General features: G+C 41.5%; 1 protein-coding gene across 2 annotated transcripts; it reads left to right on the forward strand.

Annotated features, from left to right (window-relative positions):
* The first annotated feature begins 64 nt into the window (after positions 1-64).
* MRPL14 (mitochondrial ribosomal protein L14) lies at positions 65-13,986 on the forward strand. 2 transcript variants are annotated; one of them, XM_077342586.1, is made up of 3 exons: positions 1,106-1,314; positions 8,288-8,381; positions 13,470-13,986. In XM_077342586.1, the coding sequence occupies exons 1-3, from the start codon at positions 1,260-1,262 to the stop codon at positions 13,831-13,833; spliced, it is 513 nt and encodes a 170-aa protein (XP_077198701.1). In that variant the 5' UTR covers positions 1,106-1,259; the 3' UTR covers positions 13,834-13,986. The 2 variants fall into 2 exon arrangements, with proteins under 2 accessions (XP_077198712.1, XP_077198701.1); XM_077342597.1 differs by lacking the exons at positions 1,106-1,314; positions 8,288-8,381 and adding an exon at positions 65-197.
* The last annotated feature ends 1,536 nt before the right edge of the window (positions 13,987-15,522 follow it).

Here is a 15,522-nt window from a genome sequence, read left to right on the forward strand (position 1 = left end):
CCCGGCACAGGCAGGAGACCGGGAAAGGGGGGCGGGGGAACTGCGCTTCGCTGTCTTCTACGCGTGCGCGCCCTCGGAGGAGGAAGGAGGTTGTCTTTCCCTGCAAAGGCTCGCTCCTGCGCACGCGTGCTGGGGAGAACTCCTGGGCCCGGAAAGCCCGCGCGTGACCGGGAGAGGCGGTAGAACGGTCTGCTGAGGTTTGGTCCGGTCTCCTCGGGGCGGCTCCGTGGGCAGGTGCTGGGTGGGGTCTGGCGGCGGTGGGGGCAGCTGAGCTCGAGCGGCAGTTTGGCCTCCGGGTCGCGCCGCTCCATCGTGCAGCGTGGCAAGGGGGGAAGTCCCGTCCACCTCGGTGGGGCTCGACCCCACGAGTCATGTGCAGAGTCACTCCGGTCTGAAGTCGGAGGGTGGAGACTGCAGTAGCTCTGCCTGGGATTGCGCTGGGAGCGGCCGAAGTAGTCAGGGACAGTGTCCCTGAGACCGGTGGGACTTCCTAGTCGGGCTGCAAGCCTGTGCCCAACCAGTTCAACTCCATAGGGTTTTCTCGCAAGGGAACAGGCGGCCTCCCGTCCGAAATAAGTTACGCAGCCAGCCAGCACCAGCGCTTTTGTTAGGGAGCAAGTTCCCTTCAGCAACCTATAACTTTCCAGCGGTCTATACTATTTCCTTCATGGCCCCAGCCTTACCTGGCCGCCAGGCAATACTAAAATCTCCTGGCTATGTTACACACCTGCCATATAGTAAATAAATCCTTCCTGCTAAATTGCAGGTTTCAGCTTTGAATGTACCTTTGTCCCATGTATAAAGCTAGCACTACAGGGAGAAAGGTCTTTGCTTGTTGTGTTGGTTTTGTGTTTGGAGGGAGCTTTTAATGCAGGGGAGGATTCCGTGATCTGCTGTCTGCACTCAGAAGCAGTGTGTTTCCCACTCCACCCGTTGGGCCCAGCTAATTCTCCTGCATATCTGAATCAGGTCTTAATCTCAAGTGAGTGTGTATGTTATGTGTAAGTGCAATAGCCTCAGCTTTTACATGAAACGTTTCCTGGAATGTACAGTTCCACAGGCCACTGTGTGGATTTCTTTATTTCAGAACAGTATTGCAAAGACACCTGTAATGACTGAGTTTTCCAAAGCTGATATCTATTTTTTGAGAGGAGGAGCGAGGTAGCTTGGTGTGGGACAGGCTGTAGAAATCATCAACATCTATATCTTTGCAGCCTGGCTTTCAGTGACATGAGAAGCTAAAAGGACAAGGATGGGGCATGTATGCCCAACATGGTAACAGGAAGATAAAGAAAGGGTGTAAAGAAAGAAATGGTGATTGGCTTACCTCACTGCTGTTCTTTGCACTGGTTGTAGTTTGTATTTTTAAGGGTCTTTTGTTTTATTGTATCATATTTTATTGGAGACCTGATGGTATTAATTTGTAACATTCCACAAACTGACCTGGCCAAGAGTAGTGGGGATTAAATCGAATAAACAAACAAATAAGGGGTGGGCTTCTTACCAGAGTTACAAGTTATGATGTACCAGTCCCCTCAGAGGCAAGATTTACTCTCTGTTCTTCTTTCCTATTCTGCCTGAGCAGCCCTAGTTTTCTGTTTTCTCCTTTCCTGAAATATTCTGGCTGCCCCATCCTGTGCCAGTGTAATATTTTACTCTTGGCTCATCCCAGGAACTGAAAGGAAGGGCCGGATCACCCTTATACCACCAAAAATGTCATTTGGAATGACCAAATTGCTTCAGAGATGGCTCATTAATGGAATGAAAATCACTGTATAAAAGCCTCTATATTGCTTTACTTGGAACCATTCAAAAAACGGATAATATCTGCTTCAGTACAGCCCTGCTTATGAGAAATGTTGTGTCCTATGCTTACTTTGGCCACCTCATGAGAAGGAAGGACTCCCTGGAGAAGAGCCTAATGCTGGGAGTGATTGAGGGCAAAAGAAGAAGGGGCCGACAGAGAATGAGGTGGCTGGATGGAGTCACTGAAGCAGTAGGTGCAAACTTAAATGGACTCCGGGGAATGGTAGAGGACAGGAAGACCTGGAGGATCATTGTCCATAGGGTCACGATGGGATGGACATGACATTGCAACTAGCAACAACAACATGCTTACTTTATGTGGGAGACTGCCCTGTTGTGCTCAGTAGAAGTTGCTTTTCAGGAAGTATAAGATTGGGTTCTACATCCCTTTGGGCTCGAAGGATCTTGCACATGAGCATTTACAGTGTGGTGAAGGTTGAATTAGGAGTCTTAGTTTAGGATTTTGCTGTATGACCTTGAGCCAGTTACTTCATCTAACCTACCTCACAGAGCTGTTGTGAGAAACATAGGTCACCTTGAGCTTTGAAAGAACAGCAAGATAAAAATATAATAGATACTAGTGCAACACCTTTAATTTGCAAGATGTTTTTCAGTTTTTATAGTTATTCTCTCTCATCTATGTGAGAAATAATATTCCTTCTTGTTAGATGGGGGACTAAACTCAGGGATCTGACTGAGATGCACAGTGCTTCCATAGCACTGGCCAAGTTTGAATCCAATCTCAGGTACTGTCTGTACCAGTTAGTAATTGAGACTGCAGCTTGAGGAAGTTGATTGGTTTAGAGCCGTTCATAGCCTGGATTAGGCTTCTTAATTCAGAGTTGACTAATATGTATCAAGCACTTGGCAGTGTATTCTTTGTCCTGCCCTTTGACCCTGAAAATCACCCTTAATTGCTTATCACATTTCTCTCCAGTATCTCCTGCCAGTAACAGCAGGACATTTGGACCCTTTAAATTTTTGTTTCTTCTGCTAATTCTGATTTCCCCCCATGTATCTGAAGAACTGAACAATGACTCATGAAAACTCATACACCGCCACAATTTTTCTTCGCCTTTAAGGTGCCACCGGACTTTTCTTTTGTTCTACACAGACTTACATGGCTACCCATCTTGATTCCCACCCCCATTTTGATCTGTAAATAAAAATGTTAGGCAATAGCTCACTTGTAATTTTTCTTACTTGGTCCAAATATTTCCAGGCAGCTCTCAAAAGCAGAGTCAGTCGATAAGCACTGGATGCTTGCACAAGCGTGTTAAGCTAAAAGAATTTGAGTACCCTCCTCTTGGAATGCCACTTTCAAACATTTGTTTGCGTGAGTGGAGAGGAAATCATGCTTATAATGCAATCCTAAAAAGACTTCCCTAGAAGCAACATTCTGAACAGACTTATTTAAGATGGCACAGTTAGTATAGTGAACCAAACAAAAGGCATCTTGATTCTAGCATCTTAGATCACATCTAGCAATTGCTAAAAAATGGGACCTCTGTAGGGTAGTAAGCATTCATCTAGCTGTATTATTGGGTTTAGTGTAGAACGTGCACCAGATGGTTGCCCATTTAGTAGTCAGGAATGAAATCAAAGTGAGAGCTGGCTGGAGGGTGAGTGGCAGGCAGATTATAATGACCTTTTGGAGTAATTGGGAGCATTTCCCTTCCTTTGCACTTCAGCAGCTTGCTCAACTGCAGATCTACTTCCATATTATTTAGATGAGTGGTGAAAGAACATTCTCTAGGGTAGGAATCAGTCCCCTCCCCCCAAAAAGCTAAATGGCACCATAAGTTGAACAATGTTGTGCAGTTGTGCTGGGAAGCTGTTCTGTTAGAAAAGGAGTTGTCCTTTTTTGCCTGTTAAATTATTTACATGAATATTTAACCATGTCAATATTCATGCTGCTCTTCTGGAAAGTAAACACCATGGAAAAAAAGGGGGGGGGAGAAATGACCCCCTGTCACGTGCTGACAACACACACACACACACGCTTTTGTATCTATGATAGCTTGATATCTCTGTTGCTCTCAGTAATATTTTAAGTGTGGCAGTTGCTGAGCCATTTATACACAGCAATTTTGATAGCATTGGTCTTACTGTCAGGAGGAGGAGGCTGGAGAGAATGGTGTTTAACCAGTAGCACCCTTGAATTGTGCACTATGCTGAGTTCTTTTCAATCTGGACAGAAGTGGTCTGTATCCTTGGAAGGATTTCTGTTGCCGTTCAATTGCTGAAAAAAAGAGAGAAAAGGAATCTCTATGCATATTCCACATATAACAAAATAATATGTATACAAGTTTGTGGGGACCTTGCAGGAGTAGTGGTTAACTTCCAGGGGGGGGGTCTCCCTCAGCTCCACCCCCAAAAAAACATTTTTCCACTTAGCAATGCTGGATTTTACTGCTAAAGTTGGGGAAGGGATATGGAATATGTCCATGGGGGAGGTTCATTTGAAGGAGAAAAATGGCTGGTGAAGGAAGGATTAAGCAGCTTCTTATCTGCTACTTCTCCCCCCCCCCCCATTTACATTATGAAGGAGTCCTGCATTTCTCTCTAGCGTCTGAAGCTCAACAAGCTAAGTTTAGCTATTGTTAGCATGACCTTATACTCTATCAAGAGATTCCTTAATAAGTTGAAGTTGGTTCTTAAATATAAAAACTTTTGTCCCTTGAAAAAGCTGTGGGACAAAAGCTGTGAAATAATAAGAATAAAAGAATTACTGAAGAGAAAAGACTCTATATAAGTCCAATTTGGATATTTTATTGCCATATTGGTTTCCCAGTGCATCTATATTTTTCTATATTTGTTTCTTCACTGGGACCCACCCCTTCCAGTTCATTAGTTTTGCTTCTGCGTTTCTCTCCAGCATCTAATCCTGACCTGAAGCAAACAGATTTTTGTCTCTGTCCCTTATGCTAGTGATCCCCAACCTGTGGGCTGCGGACTACATGTGGTCCTTCGACTAATTGGAGGTGGGCCCCGAAGGACGCCTTCTCCCCCCCCCCCCACCGGCCCTTTACTTCATCCCCCCCCAGCCCTTTACAACACACTTCATTGTTGTGGCGTGTCTGTATCTTATTTTGAAGGGATGTTTAAACATTACCATAGCGACCAGAGAGCGTTAGGGCAGTGGTTGAGAGTAGAGGAGTACACTACCCCCCCCCCCACGGGCCTCAGTAAAAGGCGTTGAGTGGTCCCCGGTGATAAAAAGGTCGGGGACCACTGCCTCATGCCATTTATGCCAAATTTGTATTGAGCCCAAATAGTTCCTGGTACATTGAAGGGAATGGGATAGACTGATAAGTTCTTGCTTTAGAGTAGTTGATTTTAGTTCACATTAAAATAAAACAAAACCAAATTTATTACTAGAGGTTAAATGCAGCAATCCTAACATAAATTGGAAAAAGAACGGTCTGTATAATTGCCATTTACCAGAACTACAGATACACAGTTATGGAAAGTGTGTTACAAATATGTCACAGAACCACTGTTTTATGCTGAATATGGATTAGATTTTTGCCTGAACAGTTATTTTGATTGAGTGGGCTTGATGAAAAGGATTGAAAAGCCATAATCGGCCTGAAAACTAGCATGTCATAAATGACTGAACTATGAGAAGAGTATAAATAGGCAAGGAAAGGATTCCTTCCTATCTGCTCTCTTGGTCATTCCCCATCTCCTTCTGTGCACCAGTTGGAGGAGGAAATAGTTTTCAGATGATCACTGGAGAGAGTTTGGCAAGGAAGGAGGAGACCGTTTTCAAGTACAGCACACATGTCTTTGGATTGCAGATTATCGAAAAAATAACATTTAATTCATTTATGAACTTTTATGGTCAGTGCTCTAACATTGTAGTTATTGATATGTATGCCAAAAGCACTCTCTTGTGGATTGCATGAAACTTAAGAGGTACCTGGAATTTTGTGGTATCCTTAGACCAGGGGTAGTCAAAGTGCAGCCCTCCAGATGTCCATGGACTACAATTCCCATAAGCCCCTGCCTGCATTCACTGGCAGGGGCTCATGGGAATTGTAGTCCATGGATATCTGGAGGGCCGCAGTTTGACTCCCCCTGACTTAGACCTTTGATAGCTGAAACACAAATTGTATAGCCAAAATATGATATATGAAGAAACACTGATATATCATTAAAAAAAAACATCTAAAATAATTTATTCCTATTGACAATCTGAATTTTCTGTTCCTGGTATAAGAACAATTCAGGAAAGTGACAGGTTTTTGCTTAGAGCGACTTTGTTGCATTACATGCTTGTAACTTTTTTCTGTTTCTAAGAAATAGAAATTTAGGGGAGTGAAGAGTTAAACAGGGATGCACAGGTCCAAAGATAGACTGGTCTTGACATGGTTAAAACAAAGGTTAAAAATAATTGTATGCTTGTCAAAGTAGAATGTGATAACGGGGGGAATTGCAGAAAATATAATTACATACATGTTCATGGATCATTTTAGGGATGTCAGCGATTCTGTTTCTGGGATCATCATGGGCAGTTTTAAGCATATTAAAAAAATAATCATTACACTTCCAGTGTGCTTTCCGATTGAAAATAACTTACAAAGTACAAAAAATAATGCATCATTTTGATACTAATAGCTTAAAAATACGTAGATGATAAATGGTTAAATATTTGCTCCTAACCACCTTTGAATTATTGTAGCAAGTAAGTATTTCTTCTAGCCACTGAAATTTTAAAATATATATGGTTTCTGTAGCTGTTAACCAGTCCAAAGTAGTCTGCTAAATAGGTTGTGTGCAGTTTTTTTTAAATACAGTGCTATTATGTTACATATAACTGAACTACATTGACCTTGTCCTGAGCAAGGAATGGCACCATTAAGACCAACAGAGTTTTAATCGATATGCCTGTAGTTTTCATGTGCATGCACACTTGGTCAGATGCTGTGAAACAGAATTTCCTCAATCAGTACATATAGGTGGTGGTGGTGGTGGTGGGTGATAATTTCCTGGAAGGGCTGGTTACAGTCAAGTTACTAAGTAACTAGGAGATTATAGCTGAGATTGGTTTTAAGGCAGTTGTCAAGATCCACGACTGGTAGTAAATCATCAATATCAATCAATTTTGTTGTTGTTAGGTGCAAAGTCATGTTCGACCTATCGCGACCCCATGGACAATGATCCTTCAGGCCTTCCTGCCCTCTACCATTCCCCAGAGATTTCTCTCCCCAGGAGAAAGCATCTTTTAATTTCTTTGCTGCAGTCCCCATCTGCAGTGATCTTGGAGCCCAGGAAAATAAAATCTGTCACTATCTCCATTTCTTCCCCATCTATTTGCCAGGAATTGAGAGGGCCGGATGCCATGATCTTCGTTTTCTTGATGTTGAGTTTCAAGCCAACCTTTGCACTCTCCTCCTTCACCCGCATCAACAGGCTCTTTAGTTCCTCTTCACTTTCTGCCATTAGAGTGGTATCATCTGCATATCTGAGGTTGTTGATATTTCTCCCTGCAATCTTGATCCCAATTTGTGACTCATCTAACCCCGCCTTTCTCATGATGTGCTTCGCGTACAAGTTAAATGGGCAAGGCGACAGTATACAGCCTTGCCGAACTCCTTTCTCAATTTTGAACCAATCAGTGATTCCATGCTCGGTTCTCACTGTTGCTTCTTGACCTGCATATAAATTTCTCAAGAGACAAATAAGATGCTCTGGTATTCCCATCTCTTTAAGAACTTGCCACAATTTGTTGTGCTCCACACAATCAAAGGCTTTAGCATAGTCAATGAAGCAGAAGTAGATGTTCTTCTGGAACTCCCTAGCTTTCTCCATGATCCAGCGTATGTTGGCAATTTGATCTCTAGTTCCTCTGCCTCTTCGAAATCCTGTCTGTACTTCTGGAAGTTCTCGGTCCACATATTGCTGGAGCCTAGCTTGTAGGATTTTGAGCATAACTTTGTTAGCATGAGATATGAGTGCAATGGTGCGGTAGTATGAACATTCTTTGACATTGCCCTTCTTTGGGATTGGAATGTAAACTGACCTTTTCCAATCCTGTGGTCATTGTTGAGTTTTCCAAATTTGCTGGCAATCAATAGACAAATATAAAAGTTAAATAGACAGGAGAACGACGTTTAAGTCCAGCGGCAACTCCCAAGACCAACAAAGTTCAACTCTGGGTACAAATAGGAATGGAGAGGTTTAGCATGGGCAGATGCATACTCCTTCAGTTACATTGAAACAGATTGTCTTAAATGTTGCCTACAGGTAGGGGGATTAACAGCAACAAATACAGCTAAGATTGGAATAGCATATTTGGTAATGTTATTTGGGAAAGGGAATGTTTCTAGGCTTTGTTCACAATACATTGTGTGCTTTGAGAGGCCCTTCAGGAGACCATCCAGCATCCCATCCCTTATATGTCCGCAGTGCAAACTCGGTTCAAACTCTATAAAAAATGCAATTGGTCAATAATCATTCTTTATTTTTTGCCTAGGGCTTGTTAAGAGAATCCTGATGGCTCTTTTGAAAAAGTGTACAGGGGTATTCCTAACCCAAATAAGCAGAGCAACCAATCAGCGCAATTTCAGGTATTTATTCCTGGGTAGGGAAGCTGCCTTTCATCAGAGAATCTTTCTCTTTACTAAGAGAATCAACCAACCAAATTTATTTATTTATTATTGAATTCATTTGTACCTTGCCTTTCTCTCCAGCAGGAACACAGAGCAGCTTATAATATTCGCCTCTCCTATGCACGATTTTTCCTTCTTCTTTAGGGCAGCCATAATTGCTACATCACATATTAAAAGTTTGGTTTTAGGACATTTTATGCCACCTCTCCAGGTGGATAAACCAATAAATACCAATTAAAATGATGTAAAAATATTTCACTAACTAGTCATGTATAAGGTCATATTTCATGACTATATAGAATTTATAAGACAACTGGGTTTCTTCTATTGCCAAAAATAATTATTCAAAAGCAATATAAAGGTTCATTTAAATTGAAAACATAATACCTCCATCTGCTTACTTGGATCCTAACATGTTAACCATTTCCATGCCATTCCATTCTGTGATACTTCAGATATTCACTAAAGGAACTTGGTCCAGTTTTACTATAGCTGTAAGTAACAAAACCGCAACTCATTCTAACTTTGCTACTTCTGTTGAGTTTGGCCCAGCATTAACCTACTGAGGGAAGGGATTTCATCTGAAGCTAAACATGATCCCCAATATGTTGTTCCCAGGGGAGAAGGAACTCTAAGAAACTGCACAAGGGGCTCATTGGAGGTCTGCTGAGGGAGGGGGAAATTGGCATTGGCACAAGTTCCTTTGGCACATTCCAGTCTGCAGGTTTCTCCATGTAATGAACATACAGTTATTAAAGCCAGGAGATTCAAATCACCTGGCCGGATTTGTGATGCTTTACAAATCATGTATTAGTTTAAGAGTTCATTTGGTATTGGGTTCCATGTTGCTCAGATCATATAAAATATGACAGCATTTTATAGACTGCTGTGTAAACACGAATACAAGTTTAAAATCGCTATAGCTTTGTAGAACATCTCTGTATCACTTCTCCCCAGAACAGGGAAGAACTCTGCTGCACTGTCTGAGCCGTGTCTTCTACTGTTGCACCCGTGTAGACTGGGGTCGATCCGACCTCTGTTCTACCACTCCACTGATCAAAGCTTTTATTTATTAAAATATTTATACACCACCATCCTTTTTGCTTCATGTTTGAAGCATTCCTTCAGTCTAAGGAGCCTTCCTCCAACTTAAGTGGCTCTTCTGTTAGAAAAAGAGCCACTTAAATTGGAAGAAGAGGATGGCTAGCCTCACCTCATTTGCTCTAACCTAAGCCTCTTTGAATCCAATGAGCTTTGACTAGAGTAACTCTAAATAGCACTGCTAGTCCTTTCAGGCCAAGAGAGGCAGCTGCATAGAGCCACATTGCTGTTCCTGGTCCAAAGAAGGTACATTACTGCAGCCATGTGAAACTGGGCTATGCCTGCCACTTGATCACAGGAGCCAATACTTGAACCAAGCAAATTCTGCTGTTAGTCTTATGGGCTGTAAAAATGGTTAATTGACTGTGGAAGTTTTAATTAAACTATACGGTGAGTGTTTTAATTGATGATTTTTGTGAACTGCCCAGAACCTGCCTGTCAGCCAAATAAATAGGCCTGTGGCTAATTGCATTTTACTGCTCTCCAACTAATGAGATTTCTAAAATTGTTATCAGTCATGTATATAAAGGTTTTGAGTTGCCCTGATCCCGTGAAAGCAATTAGATACATAAAAATGTAGCAGAGGAAGCTTTATAAGTATCTTAGGTAGCAGTGCTGGGTTAGACTTCTGTCTGAGACCCTGGAGAACTTCTGCCACTCTTAAGTAAATCATGCTAGGGTGCAAGGATCAGTGATCTCACTCCAGATCATGTTATAGTTATCCATTTTGTGGATATGGTGTGTGTGCACATATGAGGTATTATGTGGGCAGTCCAGCTTTTCTTCAGTGGTTTCTGCCATCACCTAGAGATTTAACTATGCCAATACTGTTCTCCCAATAACTATTGTGCAAATGTAGCCCGTGTACACATGTGAGGTATAGGGAAAAGGATCACACCTCCCTTCTTTGCTCCCTTGGCTGCTGGAGAATGCTTTTTCATGAGGGAAAATAATATTTCAGAATCAAGACATATATATTTTAAATTTATTCTACACACAATTAAGTTCATCAGGTGATCTGAATGTTGAAAAAATACAGAAAGTTAAAAAAAAGTGCAGTAGGACTTCAGATGTCTTCAGTAACCTGACATAGTGTCAGTGTGGTATCTAGCTAGAATGTTGGATCAAGATCTGGGAGACTCAGGCCGAAGTCCCAATTCCGCCATAAACTACACTTGGTGACCATGGATCGGTTCTTTTTTCACTAAGCCACACATGTGTTAAAGGCGTTATTGTGAGAACAAAATGGAGTAAGGGTTAAATATGTGTGTTGAGTTCCTTGGAGGAAGGACAGGATGAAAGTCTGGCACGTCACCATCATCTGTTCATGAAATGTTCCTTATAGAAGTTTAAATAAGGGCAGATCAGTATGTGCCCTTCCTCCTTTGTTGTGCAGCTCTTGGTAAGAGTAATGCACAGTGTCAAATAACTTCACATTCAAGAGGGAAAACAGATTCTTGACATTTATGATTCCTCAGCAATAGATGCTTTGTGGAATGAGAGCACTCCTGCATGGGGAGAGCCCTCTCTGACTGTTTATTGTGCTCTACTTGAAAGGCCAGTGCAAACAAATGGAGAAGCTGCCTTTAAGCCCAGTCTGGCAACTGGAACCTGTGTATGTCTGGCAGGCAGGCAGGTAGGCTGCTTTTGCAGATCTTAGTTTGCATAGGTATGGTAAGTGCTCTTTGAGGACTAATACCTTGTCTGTAGTCTTACTTTTCACTAATAAGTAAAAATCAATCAGCAAAACACCTCTTAAACCTGCCGCTCTCCTTTGTGTGGCTTAAAATTGTTTTGCTGCTTGTCTTGCCACAGTATATTCTCTCTTTTTTAAAAAAAGAATCCATTATGTTATTATAGCTTTAATTCTATATTTGGCTTTATCTAATGAAGCCAGAAGGGATAACAGCAGAGGCTAGCAACTTCAGCAGCCCTCAGTCACATTGGCTAGTCAGACATCTTGCGATCCATTTGCTCTTTTTTTTTTTTTTTTTGCTGCCAAGTCTGGCCTTTTGGGCTCCTCTGAGCGCACATCCCACAATCTTGACTTGCAAGGGTCTGGAATCAGAAGGCTGACCCAATCAATGAAAGGGTGATGTATCAATTCCTGGCTCACAAAAAGGCATGATTTCCTGGGTGTAAATTAAGGAGTTCGTTACCAGCATGCTGCCAGATGAAGCCCGTGTGAGTTGGTGATATGAAGAATCTTTTCAACCTGCCATGAGTAATCTACAAGGCAGAAATTTCTTCTGCAGCAGATAAAACACAGGTGCTCTATTCTTCTCTCCCCCCCCCCTCCCTGGTGACAGTCACACTCATACTGCGTTCCAGGGAATTCTGGGGCTTGTAGTTTCACTAATGGAAGTGAAGTTTCCCTGAAAGACAAGTTGCATTCCACTACAGAAATGCAGTATGGTTGAGTCCACAATCAATTCATGCAGGGCTGTAGTTTTGCTCAGTAGGTGTTAGGCAAGGACAAAGTCTTTATCTCCCAAGAACACATTCCTAGAAGTAAGCCCAAATAAGTAGACTTTTGTAGGATTCCGAGTAGACATGATCAGGATTGCTGTCCATGAGTGCTCTGAAGAGTCGTTGTTGAAGCCCATAAAGATACAAAACCATTCATTCTAACAGCAGTGCACAAAATGTTTGTCAGATGAGCAGCTTCAGAAGTCAAAGGTAAAGCATGGGGAGTCAAACATGTTTGTAAAAATATAGAAGAAGAGTTGCTTTTTATACCCTGCATTTCACTACCCAATGGAGTCTCAAAGCAGCTGACAATCACCTTCCCTTCCTCTCCCCACAAGGGAGGGGAGGCAGGTGAGACTGACAGTTCTGAAAATTATGACTAGCCCAAGGTCACCCAGCTGGCTGCATGTGGAGGAGTAAGGAATCAAACCTGGCTCATCAGATTAGAAACTGTACAGTATTACTTCTATACAGAATTCTTGTTATGCTTCCCCGCATAGGTTTCCACAAGCAAAATGTGTTTTGAAATGTATCAGTAAATAAGGAATTCATCATTCATGTAAAATTTAGCTAAACTAATATATACAGCCATTGACAAACATTCTAAAAATCATAAAATAATAATCTGACAAAATATGCACGGGACCATAGCATACAATAACGATAGGTTTCTAAGAGACAAAACAATGAATGGATACATTAAATTAAATTAAATACATTAAATTATGAAATTTAGTGTCATGTGATTTTGATGGGTCTATGAATATTTGCTCACATTTAATAGGTTTTATGCTGTTTGTGCTGAATTTTAGGGCATTTTATTTCTTGAATTCTGGGTTATAAAATTCCTTGAAAACAATTTAGTAATTGGGACACAGTATAGTTTTAACATTTTTCACTATCACTAAGTCCTTTTTTCTGTCCCTTTGCCTTTTTAATCTCATTAAAAATAATTTTACTTACATTAACTTGGTCTTGTGGAAAGGGGAAAAAAGCAGTGCAGGGGATTTGCTGACCACTCAAGTCACTCAGTGGCCTCAGTCCAAACTTTCTTGAGAGTTAAGTCTGATTGAATCCCTTGAGACATACTTCTGAATACTGAGGATTGCTTCTCTTAGTTGCAAGATTCCCATTATTCTTTGTGGGTAAGAGACCCCCCCATCCCGCCCATATATACCATAACAACATATTTCATCCTACTAGTTTCTACTCAACAGTAGCCTCCTGTTTGGATATAAATATGGCAAAGAAGCCAGTTCTTATTGGAGTTTCAATCTTAAGTGCAATCACGCCCTTCTAAGCCCTAGAAGAGTACAATGTTTAGGACTGTAGTGAAAGTATCAGGTACCAGAAACTGTATCCATTTCACTTCTCAGTTATCATTTTAAAGAAACAGTGAATCAAAGAGACTTGTACATGGCCACATTTCTAAGCACAGAAGTCTGTCTAACCATTCTCACTGCTCTCTTTTACCAGCATCAGTGGCACGTGCAGTGCGATACAGAAGATGACCCGGGTACGAGTGGTAGATAACAGCACCTTGGGGAACACGCCATATCACCGGCCACCGAGGTGCATTCACGTTTACAACAAAAGCGGAGTGGGCAAAGTGGGAGATAAAATCCTTCTGGCTATCAAAGGAGAGAAGAAGAAGGCCTTAATTGTTGGCCACCGGATGCCTGGCCCTCGCATGACTCCCAGGTTTGATTCCAACAATGTGGTACTCATTGAAGATAATGGGAACCCGGTAGGGACAAGAATTAAAACCCCCATTCCGTCTTTCCTGAGGAAGCGTAAGGAAGTCTCCAAAGTATTGGCCATTGCCCAGACCTTTGTATGAGAAGTTCTTAAAACATCCTAGCACAGCACAACATCCTTTCCGCTCCCAGATCTGAGGAAGAAGGATTAAAAACGAATTGCTGTCTTTCATTCTACTTATGAAGTAAAGACCATTACTCAAAAAAATTATATTAAAGTTTTTTTCCCCCCTGTCTGTTCTGATGTGGTATCATTAATGCTCGGAATGTTAATCTATTGATGCTGGATGGAGGTGGGGGCAACTTGGCAAAGAATAACTGCCCCTCACTTCCAAGTGACAGTTTTCTTACTGTTTCAGTAATATACATGCAGGGCTGTGTAGTACCAGGCATGAGTTTGCTATAGAAGTACTGAATCTGATAGCCTAATAGATACTGTGGCATTTTTATGAATTTGGAAAACATTCCATGAATTTGGAAAAGAGTTCAAGAACATAGGTGCTGTAGATCACAAGAAGGCAGCATTATTCTTGGCTGTTACTTCTGCTCCCACTTCTTATGTGTTTCCCCAACCTCAGTCCTTGGCACAGCATTCTAAAGTCTATGAAATACTGTCACTAGCATGACTTAGTAACAATAGTTACATGCTGATTTGTGCATTAGTACAGCATTGGGCCCTGACCTGGATAGTGTAGGCTAGCCTCATCTCATCAATTCTCTTTGGCATCACCATAAAGCAGCACCCCCCCCCCCAAAAAAAAACCAACAACAACGCACAGATGTGTAAAGCCTTATCATTCCTTTCTCATTTAATTGGAGTATAGCCCAGAGGAAATTGAATATATGAGACCTATTGATTTAATGGGCATGAAAGTTTGCTCTGAATTGAAGCTCTATGGCCAGTGATAGTAACAGGTGTTTTTAAGGCACCCAGTTTGGAGGAGATAATGTTTGAAATATGAATAATTCAAATAATTGTGTTCAACAAAGTCACAATATTTTTTGCAGATGTGAAAATTAAAATATGTTTTCTTGTTACCAAAATGCTAATAAGAGTGTCCAGATAGAATAAAGTGTGAAAACTCTGGAAGAACCATCCACATTTCAGGTGTTTTATGCTTTGAAGAGGATTTTCCCCCTCTCATTGTGCCATCTAGTGGTGGCCTATAAATACCACTGCCTAAGTTGCTTGGCTTCGTTGCTGCCTATGTAATAGTAAGTTTTGTCACTGTCAGCAATGAAACCTCTGTATTATATGTGGGAAAGTTTTTGAATTGCTCCTTTTTGTGCAAAAAAATGGCATCACGTTGTCATTCAAAGATCCTGTGCCTGTTCCTTTGACTAAGATTAATTTTCCCATTTCAAGATAGTTGCAAGGGCTGGCACAGGTCTTGGGAATTAAAGAAGAATGCTAAGACATATTTTCAATAGTAAATGTCAAGACCTGTGAATAAGGCTGAGTGAAATTGGCCATCTTGTTACACCACACACTTTACCACAAGGTCTGTGTTCCTTTTTTAAAAAAAAAAATAGTGTCTGTCACTGAAATGTTGTGTCATGTAAGCATGGGAGGGTGCAGATGAAGAACCAAGTTGTTTCTGCTGAAGGATCCCATTTTTCATTCTTATAGGTGATTTTTTTTAGAGGGGAATCATGACTGTACAGTTGATCCATTGGAATGTCCTTTGGCTGCAGCACTGCATGCTGGCTTACCTGGCAGTAAGCGTTACTAAAAACAGTAGGGATTACCTCTGCATAAATATGCATAGGAT

Source organism: Paroedura picta, chromosome 1 (genome assembly GCF_049243985.1).
Source record: "Paroedura picta isolate Pp20150507F chromosome 1, Ppicta_v3.0, whole genome shotgun sequence".
Lineage (NCBI taxonomy): Eukaryota > Metazoa > Chordata > Lepidosauria > Squamata > Gekkonidae > Paroedura > Paroedura picta.